This window comes from Haplochromis burtoni, unplaced genomic scaffold (genome assembly GCF_018398535.1).
Source record: "Haplochromis burtoni strain Fernald_Lab_line unplaced genomic scaffold, NCSU_Asbu1 Contig_258, whole genome shotgun sequence".
Lineage (NCBI taxonomy): Eukaryota > Metazoa > Chordata > Actinopteri > Cichliformes > Cichlidae > Haplochromis > Haplochromis burtoni.
Genome location: NW_024582619.1, coordinates 147240 through 160761, shown reverse-complemented (window position 1 = coordinate 160761; position 13522 = coordinate 147240). Strand labels below are relative to the sequence as shown.

The window sequence follows — 13522 nt, the reverse complement described above, 5'->3', positions numbered from 1 at the left end:
TGTGTGTGTATGAAGGGGTGGCTAGATACTCGACTGTCCTAGTCTGCATCAGTGCGTGTGGAATAAAAGCCTCCCAAAGTTGAATTTGCATTTTAAGTAGAACTCAGTAGAGTCATTACCGGGGCTCTACACCTATTCCCATCCTTTTGCTAAGAGACTCCTCAAACACACAGATGACAAACAGCCTATTACACACACAACAACAAACATGCACACACTCAAACTACAATAATCTTTTACTAATACTTGTTCTGTATTAATCTGGAGTGCGCACTCAAATACACAACATTCTTGTTGGTGTACCGCGCACTCCCATTAGCATTCACGCCCCACACGAGCGTGAATGCTAATGGGGAAGGGGACGAGGGAGGGAGCTGGTGTGGTGGTGGGGTTAGAGTGAGAGACAATGGGAGGAAAGCCATTACATGAGGGAGTGAAAAATAACAAATACAATTTGGAGAATCAGAGAGGTTGGGAGCGAATGAAAAAAGAATGCAGAGCGGTTACATCAGTGGGAGGGAGGTGAAGATGAGGAGGAGGAAGAGGTGGAAAAAGAGGAGGAGATAAGAAAAGTTAAAGTTAAGCAGAGGCACGGTGCTGGGGGAGGCAGTGAGTGAGTGATGGAGTGAGACAGCGAGTGAGTAGGGAATCTCTGTTTTTTCATACTTCATGATTTGACAGGACGTGAGAACTAGGCTGCTGAGGGATGTAAGATTGAGCACATGTGTGGACAACAGAGGTAACGCTCTTGTAAATTCACAGTGATGTGTCACATGTGCTGCCTCCTGCACACCATCCGTGCAGCTCTCTGACATAAGTGAATGGAGGATTTCCAGTTATGTGTTCAACCTGATCCTCCTGACACACTGAGAGAGGTTCATGTCTGTCATGTTTGGTTTTTAAATTTGGTGCTTTGCAAGTAACATCACCAATTCCAGCTAATCTGTCATCTTTTTCTAGGCATTTTAGCTGTTTGTCCACACGTAAACTATGATTTAGGTCATTGAAAATGGAGATGTTATGAATCCCTTTCATGTAGTGGAAACAGAAACTTTTGTCTTGCAACATCAAAGGTGCCTTTATGTTCTTTTTGACACCAGTTCATTATGTTTCGAAGCATATGATTGGCCAAGATTTCTGTTCAGTTAGATTTATATTTATTGGCCTGCTCTTAATATTGTTTGTTTGTTTTTGGATTTTTGCATTTTCATGAGGCCATTTTTTCCAAACGAAAGCTGAAAATCCCCGTTTTAAAAAATACCTGAGTGAATGCAGCTTTAATCAAGAATCACAATAAATGCTAACGCTGTGTTGTCTACTGGATGTGTAAAAGCAGCTGTTTACCAACATGCTAGCTTTGACATGTTCGCATGGCGTGCGCGACACTCCTGCCAGAGACACAAATCCCCTTTGGGGCCATCCTGGTCAAAAAGCTGTGTTGAACCCTTGTGACAAGGGAGCAGCTGAAATTAGCTTCTTCTTTATGGTCTGTATGGAGTATGCATGTTGTTGCACTCCCCCAAGTGGTCAAAAATATTACTGCAGGTTCAAGACGTTTTGAACTGGTTCCTGTGGTAAGTACATAGTATACTTGAATATCCCAGTATTCCTTTTTAAACAGCAAGAAACCAATCAACTTGAGTTAACCACATACAGAGATGTTAATATGAATAGTGACTGTAAATAAATACATGCTGTAAGCTGTAATCAAAAACAACAGAAAGTGCAGAATGAACCACCTAAATTTAAATTCAGGTGGTGTTTTTGTAATTTCCTTCATGGATGTCACTCCAGCGATGTTTGGAAATCCCATTTTGACCACTTGCAGGCACATCTGCAGAGCAAAGTGGATCTCCTTAAACCACATTAAAAGTGAGCGTTTAACTCAAATTGCACTGAACGTACTAGCTCACGACCTCAGGGAGTAAGAGTACAGCACGCTCGTAACAGTCTGACCTGGCAGGGCAAGTTCTGTTTCACAACGCAGCAAGCATATCTGTGCATGCTTTTGGTCACGCTGCTGACCTGATGCACCACCTTCTGGTTTGGGTGATGTGGGTGTGAAAATAATAGCCACAGATCTAACTTTTGTCACCATTCAATCCTGTCTGTGCAAATCCATAGAGAAACAGAACAAAACAGGAGTGATCTAAAAACCAGTGCGAGCACCAGAAGCTATGAGCTATCCACAAGTAGACTACACTGAAGTGTTAACAGACACAATCACTCAGCCTTTTGGTCGCACCTGATATAGCCTGCATTAGAAACTTGGTGTGTAAATCCTGAATTTTACTTTCTGTGTCTGTGTCCAAATCTGAGTGTGAGTGTGAGTGAGTGAACGTGTGTGCTGCATGTGTGTCCACAGAAAATGAGACGCAGACTGGTGGCAGATTAATGAAGCTGGGGAGAGAGGGAGCTGGCTGGATTAACAATCCAGATGAGATTACCCTGACCCTGAGGACACGTGCGCTTTGAATTTGGGGCTGCTATTTTTAATGCATTATTCCAGACGCTGTTTTTATTACAACGTTGACCCGCCGCTGCCTGTAATTTATAGATGATGGGACAATGTGTTGGAGATGATAAGCTGGTATCTGTAGCACAAACACAAAATATGATGTGACAAAGCAATTCCCCATCTTTCTGCACCTCTTTTCTCTCTCTCCAATGCAGCGCCAGCTTTATTCCGCCTCTTTCTCCTTTTACTTCTACTTGTCATTTTCCCTTTATCTCTGTTTCAGCCTGTTTCATCCAGAGACTCCTTTCTGTTTTTAAACTATGTCCCTCTGCGTCTCCATTAATAATTTAGCCTTCTAATCAAGTAGTTAGCTTGATGAGTGTAAACTACAAGTTCTCATTGTTGGTAAGATTGGGCTGCACATAGACATATGACTAAGTGTTAGATGCAATAAACGTTATGATGGTGATGTTGGTCGTTGTTAACATTTATGGGAGCTGGGTGGGAAGAATTTGTCCTCAATGTTATCCTGAGAGGCACACAGGAGGAAATCAAAAGGGGTTCAGTTCAAGCCCCCAGCAATCATTAGCAGAGCTGAGCTTTGAGGTGATTTTAGCAATGTGATGACACTATGATCATGTGATGCCAAATCACCCAAAAAGAGTGTCTGCCATACAACACCATAACAAAATGACCACCGGACTCTTTATCTGGCCAGTACAGTGAATTTTAGAAAGACTGTAAGCCTTAAGGAAGTAAGCTTTCATACATTTATAAACATATAGTTTTTTCTTCTATTAGCCCATTGTCTTATTCCAGCATTCATTTATGATGAAATTCCTTACAAAAAGAAAAGGAATCAGCTCCTCCCCCCAGCAGTGACATCAATAGAGGCAAAACTGAAAGCATCCGTCCCTTAAAATCTGTCTTTCCTAATGTATCACAAGACACATTAGTGGTGAAAAAAAGACTTCCTGATGTCCTTCTCTGTGTCATTTCTTGTTGTTCAACAGCCATGCAAAGCAAACTATAAGACCGTAGAGTCTCGTCTTTGTCTACACACACGCTACTTTCATTATCGTACGTTGGTGTTGGTACACTGCACAGCGAAAAGCCGGTCTCTAATAGTAGTCACACAGCCCTTGGGTTCAGAAAGCCACAGGGGCAATCATCCAGTACAATTAGTCTTTCACTGACCCCGCCTTAATGAGCTTGTTAAACCCTCAGCTCGTTAGTGTGGCAATAGGGAGGATGATGCTTAATGGAAGTGTCTTTTTTAAATGGATGCCCCATTTCCTAGAAGGCCTGGGGTGAAGGATTATAGTAGAAAACATGTATTTTTATACATATAAGAATGGACACAGGTTGCAGAGGTTGAGTGTGTGTGTGTGTATATAGTACTGTGAAAAAGTTGACACCCCTCATTTCTTTATATTTTGCTTCCAATGAGACAGACTCTGTTTTTGGTGTTGAGCGATAGTTCTCGAGGGTCTCAAACGGTCTTTCAAAGTGTCTCTTTGGACATTGGCTGCTTTTTCATTCATGTTTCAGTCCAGTCCTTGTACCTAACTATTCTCAGAGGAAAGTTCTCCTTTTCATTAATTTGTTAAGTATAACAAAACACTGCAACTCAACAGAAGAACCAGTGTTCACAGCAAACTTAGCAAAGAACCAGTTAGAAATTGATTCTTTAGGTACTTTGTTATTAGCAACAAGTCACAAATATTTTTTCCCCCATTTCTGAAGTTGATTCTATGGAAAATGCCAAAGACAGCACAGTCTGACTGGCATAAAATAATGTTTTTGAACTAATAAGGTGGAAACTATTATTAAACTTGGCATATCTAAAGGAAGGAGCGAGACAACACTCGTATGGAGTGATAAATCCATATTTGAAATGTTCTGGAGAACTATTCTCGAAGCCTATTTGGACAAATTATAAAAACATTTGCTGAGAAGAGTTCAGGCTGCATTAAAGAATAAAGGAGGTCACACCAAAAATTGACCTTTAAGCTTGTTAGTAATGCACAAACTCCGTTTTTAGTCATTTTTTTCCCTGTTTCTCAAATAATCAACACATTCATAAGTTAAAGACAAGATAATAGAGAGCAAGACCTTGAATCTCAAAGCGTAGATTGTTTTTCGACTTTCAACAGATTTCCACTGATGCAAAACTAGATTGATGCGAGTGATGGTGACAATGAGCGAGGTAATGGTTTCTGAACTACTAGAACTTTGATTTTCATACTGTGACTCACCGTTAACATGTGGCTCACAGTCAAGTAACTGTTCAACGTATTGTTTACAGTATCTAAGATGGCCTACATCTAACAGAAAGAAACACAACGTTGCTGACACATACTGTATCTGTACATAAACATTTGTGCACAGGCACACTGATAAAACCTGCTCTATGACACGATGGCGCTTTGATATTTTCTAGTGTCTGGAATCAAGTCTCATAAATTCTTGGTTACTTTAACACATTTATGTTACATGGTCACATTTTTGCCAGTGAAGATAAGCACTAACACTTCCTAATCAGTTTTTCATCTAAAATTGTAATTTCTGCCTTAACCGCCTTATCCCTCGATAAGTACCTCTTTGATTATTCATTTTTTAGTTTTATTGATATTTTTCCCACCCTTTGTGATTCTTTAATATATCTTTTTGCCTTTTTTATATCGTTTATCTATCTTTATTTCTTTCCCTAACTCAATTTTCAGATCAGCCAAATCATGCCACCAGCGTCTGCCTCGTTAAAGTCCTCCTAACCACGAGCAGCCTGTCCCGTTGACCTTGTCTGAAGCTCATAGTACTACAGCTGACAATTACTCATAGCAGTGTTTGGGGGCTAAGCCTGAGCTAATACTAAGTGGAGTGGAAAGAAGTGCTGCAGCGTAAACGCTAACACTTGTACCGGCTCTGCTGTGACAAATGCTGCGCTCTGCTCTTATCCATCAGGCTCAGGCTGGCCATTGATCATTGTTTGGACAGCCACTTTGGTGAGCTGGGAAACACACAGCAGGACACACACCAACACACACTAACGCACAGAGGAAGGATAAGCTTTTCAGCTAGAAAAGGAGAGAAAGCTAAAATAAATGTTGAGTAGGCTGGCAGCTTCATGAGTAGAGTACACCAGTGTTTTACTTTTGTGTGGGAGAGAGGGGAGAGAGAGAGAAGAGGAGAGAGTAAAATGGAGCTGCTTCTTTTAGTTTGGAAATAAAAGACCACTGGAGTGTGCAGAGAGAAATGCAATGTGTGTGCCTGCATCCTTTTTTCTGTGTCGAGCAAGGTTAGTAAAGTTAAATGCTTTTGAAAGGCGATATAGCACACAGAGTTCAAGGACATGTACTCACATTACAGACTCCATACTGTGCAGACATAGCCGCTTACACAACCGAGCAAAGGTGTCTCTCTCTACAAAGTATTACAAATGATTGCTTCATCAAATTAGCTGACAGTGGATCGATTCAGCTATTAGTCAGTGCTGCTATTGTGTCAGCTGTGAATATTTCAATCTATCCCTAAACAACTTTAACTTGCTTCAACAGCTTCAGAGAAATTAATGGAACAATGGTGCGATATAGCCAAAGGGAGACGCTTCAGGTGGACACAGGTAAAAATAAATAAATAAAGCCGCACATGATCTGTTTTCTTAACTGCTTATCCAGTCCTATAGGTGTGGTACACTCTGGACAGGTGACCAGTGATTTTCACAAAATACTGACGCAAGATGGAAAAAGGAAACGAAAAGGAAACGGTCATTCCATGGCGATGATTTTAGAAAAAAATCTGCTCTGTAAATTAGACAGTAAATGAAATGTGAACAAACACAGAAATGAAGCCATAATGTTTTTGATTATCTTTCATTTCGCTGTAAATGCTGCTGCTGAGTATGAGATGAAACAGATTTGAAGAAAAAAGCCTTTAACAATATTTGCTGAAAAAAAAAAATTTTTTAAACATTATTTTTTGACTTTTTAAGTAACTTGCAACATCACCATTTGATTTCCTACATTATTACATTATACTGACATTTATTTTGTGCTGAAAGTTGGAGGTACTTCAATAAAAATATACTTCAATATCGCAGTATAATCTCCTTAAAAATGCACTACTTGGCATACATGTCCAAAACACAAAGTTTAAAAAAACAGATATATACATGCGTTTTACATGTGTAATGTGTATTCTGGACAACAACTCTTCCATCCATCCATTCTCTTCTGCTTGTACTTATCAAGGTCACAGTGGGGGGGCTGGAGCCTATCCCATAGGGTGAGAGGTGGGGTACACCCTGGAGAGCTCACCAGTCTATCGCAGGGCTACAAACTGATGTAACTGATGTGTTATAGTCTTATTACTATCTTTTCATGAAGCTCCACTTCAGTGTGTGGCCACCATTTTCTGAAAATGCTTATTTCCATTGTTTTTCTTGGACGCTACTAAAGTAAATCAACCTTATTAACAGTTCAACAGTTCTGAAACAAACGGCTTTAAAGCTCATTTCCCTTTAAGGCAACTTTTTTTCCCGATTGTTTGCCCCTCAGAAGTAAAAAATGCAGGAGATTGATGCTTCTGTGCAAACTGGGGTTGTCACTATTTTCAAACCCGATACCAAAATCGAGGAAAATATGTGAGTCTCTCAAGATCCATTCAATAGTGTGGAGCAAAAAGGGAAAAATTATGAGGCTGATAAAAAATGTAAACAATACTGATGAGATACTGCGATAATGCAAACGTATTCAGCCACACCCCCTTTTATTTCCTGTTTTCCTGCTCCTAGTGACTTGACTCCATATTTTTGTTCCTGATCAGTTGTTAAGATGCTGCTGTTTCTGTATAGCTTCTGATAGACTTTTCCCAGCTTCAATTTGTGACTGTAAGAAAACTATAGCATGTTTTAGACACAAATAATTGTATTATCCTGTTATACTAACACTGAGGTTATAGACGGGAAGGACTGATACCATTTGCTTTCTAGCTCTAATCTAAACATTGTCACTTATTAATCAGTCACTAGCCACTAACATGGCTAACATTAACGTGTGCAGTCAGGTTCACATTTATAATAACTCTTTAAAACTTTAATGTTGTTGAAACCAGTGTTTTAATGACTTTGTGAAATTCCTCATAAAAACTAGGTTGACATAATTTTAGATACTTCTCCAAGTTTGATCTGCAGCTGTTCACGTGTTCAGCTGGTAGTGAGGGGAGGGGCTGTGTACCTGCCTGTCTGCAGCATGCTGTGTGAAGTTGTATGCTAGCTGTAGGACGCAAAGATGGAATTTTGTCAATACTGTTGCAAATCACTACCTAATCCATTAATCAATTTTAGTACTGGTTAGTATTTGAGTATACATTTTTTGACAAAATCTACTGCCTGTGGTAGGCTTCAAACTGCACTAATAAAGGAGTACTTGTGCATTTTTACTAATAGTAGAATTTTGTTATTTAGAGGTATTATAACTATTGGTTCTGGTCTCCTTTAACATGCTGGTAAATTAAGTAACTTTTAGGATTAGATGACAAACAAAAATTACCTCATGAGAATAACATTTCTGCTGTGCAAATTTGCACAAACCAACAATACACATACAAGAGATGAGATATTTTTACACACTGTAATGCAACCAGATGACAGAAGGGCTGTCCTCCATCAGTCTGACTGTACTATCAACATTTCTATTCCCACGCAAACAATATTAAGGCTCAACTGATTAACTGATTTTTTTAAAATAGCCATTTAGACTCGCTGCTAAGCATTGGCATATCTGGGTCCCGCTACATTTTTGTGAGGATCATTCTGAATTGTAAGTCTTGAAAGTGAGGCCTCTCGTCACTTTTTGAAGGTTTTAATGGTTTAGAGGGATAAATATTATTAAAAAAAACACAGCAGTAGGAGTAAGATTAGATTTGGGATCTGGTGATCTTGGTTAAAGGGAATGAGTCAAACCAATATGAGCTCTCTTAGCGTAGAAGCCTGCATGTGCGTTCAAAATTCAGTCCAAGATTGTGCTGACCGTATAAAGAATAAAAGCTCTTTTTTTACCCTCATGGAGAGTTTAATTGGCAGGTCATAACTGCTTCATCCTCTGACCTGACCTCATGCCCAAATCTGCACACCAGCACCTGAACCACAAGCGCTCCACAACCTCCAAATCACACAGCTCCTAGAAAAACGACTTTAGAATATAAATGGGTTTCTCTTTCCATCATCAGCATCAGGGAGGAAGGTGTGAATAGAATGGAAATGAGAGGATGTGAAAGAGAGGAGGGGGGAGAGAGGGACGAGAGATGGTTGCAACCTTGGAAAGAGAAAGACAAAGGGAGGGGCGAGGAAAAGGACAAAAGTTAAGGGATGCTTAAGGGGAGAGGTGTGGAAGGGAGGAGAAGAGAGTGTGGGAACGGGAGTTTAATACGAAAAGAGAAACGGATACAAAAATTAAAAAAGGAAGTGAAGCGAAGCAGGAACTATTGATGAGGTCAACAGCGTCAAGGGAGAATGGAAGGACAAAAGGCGCAGCACAACATTTGACAAAAGACGCCGTAATTATTGATTTGTCACATCAGATGGCACACTTATGTATGGGATCTGTTTTGTAGGGTTTATTTATGCACTTAGTTTGTGACTTTCACCAAATACTGGTTTCTGTGGCCACGGCTGTGTAAAGTCGTGTGTGTTTGTGTGTGTGTGTGTGCCATGAAAAGCAGTCATGCCGATGGTGCTTATAGGATCACATTGTGCTTCTCGGGGTGATGCGGTGCATTCTGCGTGGTTGTTTGACTACAAAGGTCGTTACTCCGTGGGTTGCAACAGCACAAAAAATAGTAATTACACCAACCTCAGCCCTGGGGGAGGAGAAGAGGTCCATCTTTTGTGACTTCACTTGTTTCCTAGAAGACACAGATGGATAGAGACAAGCCATATAAGGGAACACTGTCTGCACACAAGTAATTCCTCGAAGTGACCTCAAAGTTTAACGCTCTGATGAATCCGCAAGAGATATTTCAGCAGTCATATTTCAGAGATATTTCCTGTAACATCGAGAAACTGGGAAGCTGTTTCCCTTTTCGAAAGCTCAGTCTGCTCTCCCTGGTCAGCTCCACAAGGCCTGAATGATAAAGCACAGTAAGCTTTAGAGTAAGCTTAAATGTAATTGACAAGACAGAGAAAAGCCTGCTGCAGTTATGATAACTGTTTTTCTATCTAACGTGATTAATTTGAACCCATAACCATTTTAAAGAAAATGAGAAATAATTAAATTTGACTCTTCGTCTTACTGGAGCGACTACATGTTTAAAACACTCACTCTGGGAAACAATGTGTCAATAAATGCTGGAAAACACTTGTGTCATTTTCAGGGCCATAAACCCTTTCACATTATTTAAGCACACAGATGTTTTGATTCCACATAAAAGGTTAATATGTGGTCAACAGACACTATTAATAATAATAATAATAATAATGTATTAATATTAGACATTATTAAACAAATATACATTTTAACTCACGCAGCCCTTAAACTTTTCATTCAGCACTTTCAATATTTCAATTTGTCCAACACTTGTTGGACAAATTGGTTTCCTTGATTACATTTGCCATGCTATCATGCTAAACTAAGAATGCTAAGGATATTAAAATTGTCACTATGAGCGTGGTGGGTATGGTCATATTTAGGTCAAAGCACTGTTATGCTACACTGCAGTTACAATGCACAAGCACAAAGAAAGTCTTTTGTATTAAACATGTCTGAAAATAAAATACCTGAAACACCTAGCATTTTTTTTCTTTTGGATATAGTGGCAGAGATTCATTGAAATATTCAAACAAACAGAAATGCCTTATAAAAATTCTAATGAGTCTAATAGTCAATATTTGGTTTGAACGCTTTTATTCGTCAACAGATCCTGAACTCTGTCTCTTTCTTGTCATTTCAGGAATAGTTCTCCAGGCTTCTGTACGGGTATGCTTTTACTGCACTGATAGTATGTTTGGGATCATTACAATGTATAAAAATGAGGGAGTTGTCAGTAATATGCTTTCCAGGTCGTACTGCATGCTGGATCAAAATCTGATGGTATTTTTCTGCGTTCAGTATTGCATCAATTTTGACAAGATTTCCATCACCACCGAGTGACTCGGAGCCCAAACCATGACTGAGCCTCCACCGTGTTTCACAGATGGCTGTAAATAACTACTGTGCCTCTCTCCTGACCTCTTATGTACACATTAATGATGATTTAAACCAATAACGTGACATTGGATCCATCACTCCATAAGGCCTCTGATTTTCAGTGTAGTTTTTGAGGCCTGCCACTTCTTCTTTCTACTTCCTCAATATTGTTAAGGACACACTGCACACTAAAGCTCATAACTCTTTGAGAGTGCTAAAGTACAATTTCTATGTCGGACAAACTGTATTACCCGTGACATTTCTTATAGATTAAACTAAAGAAATGGCAACGAATTTTGGGCTCCTAATAGCAAAGCGCTGAAGTTTTCTGTTATTTGTAGACACAACACTGATTCATCCTTTGAGTTAGGCTTCTTTTTTACACTTGAATGACTCATAGGCTACTGTTTTGTCAAGTGGCTAAAGAAGCAAAAGCAAAAATCAAACATTATTTTAAAAATGGTCATGTACAAGGACTTGACTGGAAGTAAAAAGCAAGAAGTCCAAAAAAAAACAACAACTTTGAAACCCTACTGGTTAAAAACCCTTTACAAAATTACAAGAAAATGTCAATCTTTGGAAGCAAAATCAAAATAAACGAGAAAGCTTGCTTGAGACTGTTGCACAGTACCATCCTTTCAGAAAGGTACTGTATTTACTGCAGAATACTGAAGCAACATAGGTACTGGCAGTGAAAGACCATGTAAAAATCAAATATGTAGCAATTCTTCAGGAAGGAAGTAACAGTTTCTTCAAATGTTCCAACAGACAAATCAACCAAAAGGCCATACAAACCGAGACAGGCGATCTAAGAGCAGAAGAAGCAATGATAGTCTGCTTTTGCATAAGGTTCCTGTTGAGAGACTCTGCTTTTACCACATCTTCTGTTGATGTAATCCAGCCACAGGGAAAGGGACCAATCAAAAGTCTAAAAGGCCATTATAAATAAGGAAGTAGAACATGAAAAGGATAAAAAGCCTTTATAGATAGAGATATCATCCTAGGTCTGGCGTCCACATATGTGGACATCACATTTTGGGTTGTCTAGACCAAAATACTAAATTTTGCTCTACAAGGGCCTGATATGAACTTACGAGGACATTATACTGCCACTGTTCTATCACAATTTAAAGCAACTGTCCTCTTATGTGGATCTCTTTTATCTCCGAAACAAAAATAAAGTAAAACAAAAAAATCAGGTCATTCTTTGTTTTTACATTCATCGGGTCCCAATCAGTCTAAATAGCAAAGAAAAACTGAAAATGCATGCCATGAAAGAGTTCAGGTCTCAGGAGGTTAATGCCAAATTAAGGTGCCCTTGCCTCAGCTGAGACGTCATCAGGTCAGGACACCCTTCTTTGATTTGACATTAAATATTTACGGGTTTTTTTGAGCGACAGCACCTGTCCTCTGATTAACAATATCAATAAACTGCTGTTTCTTACACTCAAACTCATCCATAACAAACTGACCCCTACTTTTTAAGGACTCCTTGAGTCTTTGAATAATAAAAACAATACTGTATTTTACAAATCTTCAGTAAATCAATACAGATTTATTGAGCAGATCAAGTTTTTACTACGTCTACATGATCAGTCTTATCAGCCTGTCTCTCAGCCACTGATGCTGTCATTTCTCACATGTGTACAGTAGTTTTAAGAATCATATACTATAAATATATCTACACTATAAAAGCAAACGCACATTGTGTGCGATAAACGACTCACGTTGCGTTGGGGAAATAGTTCAGGCAGGGAGCTGAAGTTCTTCTTGCAATAAATGACTGAAGTTAGAAGGACACGAGTGAATCACTCATCAGCTGTTTGGCTACCAGCTGACTCCTAGGTATCCAATTATATTCATGCAAAGCTGCATGGTGGCCATCACAAGTGAACTCTCTAAGCTTATTGCTCAACTGATTTACTTCATACCTGCAGTTTTTTACAGAAGCGCTCGCTATCATCCTGACCTTAGCCATGTTATTTATGACAATATAATTTGCAGTTATGAGAAGAAATCCATTTTAAAAGCCGACTGCTTGCAGCTGGGAGCCAAGCCTTTTAATTCCACATCTAAATGGACAGCCAGTATCATAAAGTATTAAGTCAATTCATCCTCTGGAAGGCTTTTTGCTTCATATTTCCTAATAAGAACATAGTAAAGCCATAAATACAAAGGATTTTGAATGCTCTCTTAGTCATGACCTGAAAAAAAAGGTCCATTATGCATTAAGATGATGCAGACCTTCCCTATATGACCAACCCAAGACTAAGCCTCATGTGGAAGCTTGAAGAGTTTCCATGTGATTTATGATAACCAAGACAACTGGGTGTTGAATGCAGCAGCATTTCAGTTTTTCTCCGTATGCTCAGTGAGATCTAAGCTGTTATTCAACCCTCAGTGAATTCATTTTGAATTTGTGTGTGGGCTAAACGCCTATTAATGTATTGTTATGGAGGAAGTAAAAGCTTATATAAGCAAAACACATGTTGTGGGTATATGTGGTCAACTGACCCTGAATTCATAGATGCACAAAATGTTTATACCTTTAAATTAAAAGTGGAGCGCTTAAGCCAAGTTTCAGGTGAAGAGCAGCATCACATGTTTTTAGCACTGATTCACTGCCGGCATTGGTATCTCCTTGTGTACATCACCAAAAGCCAAACTGCAAGACTTAAATTGAAGTACAAAGTTTCATCTCTCTCTGCTTTCATTTCTGTGCAATTAAATTTGCAGTCTAAATGACCTTCAGTATTGACTGAGTACTCAAAGTTAACAGCAGCTATCGAATTAAAAAAGTTTTGTGATGAACATTCTTGAAAATGTTTTCCCTTTCATCCTCCACGAGGAGTTACATAAGTCAAGTCTAAGGACCATGAGA

General features: G+C 39.2%; 2 protein-coding genes across 2 annotated transcripts in view; one reads left to right on the top strand and one right to left on the bottom strand.

The window, feature by feature from the left end:
- pvalb7 (parvalbumin 7) overlaps positions 1–13522 on the top strand; it is a 45109-nt gene that overhangs the window by 817 nt on the left and 30770 nt on the right. The gene's annotated exons all lie outside the window — the stretch shown is intronic.
- The window catches only part of ncf4 (neutrophil cytosolic factor 4), a 37381-nt gene that overhangs the window by 11698 nt on the left and 12161 nt on the right, over positions 1–13522 (bottom strand). The window contains exon 6 of the mRNA XM_042227393.1: positions 9310–9361. Coding sequence (XP_042083327.1) covers positions 9310–9361 — 52 coding nt within the window. The remainder of the gene's footprint in view (positions 1–9309; positions 9362–13522) is intronic.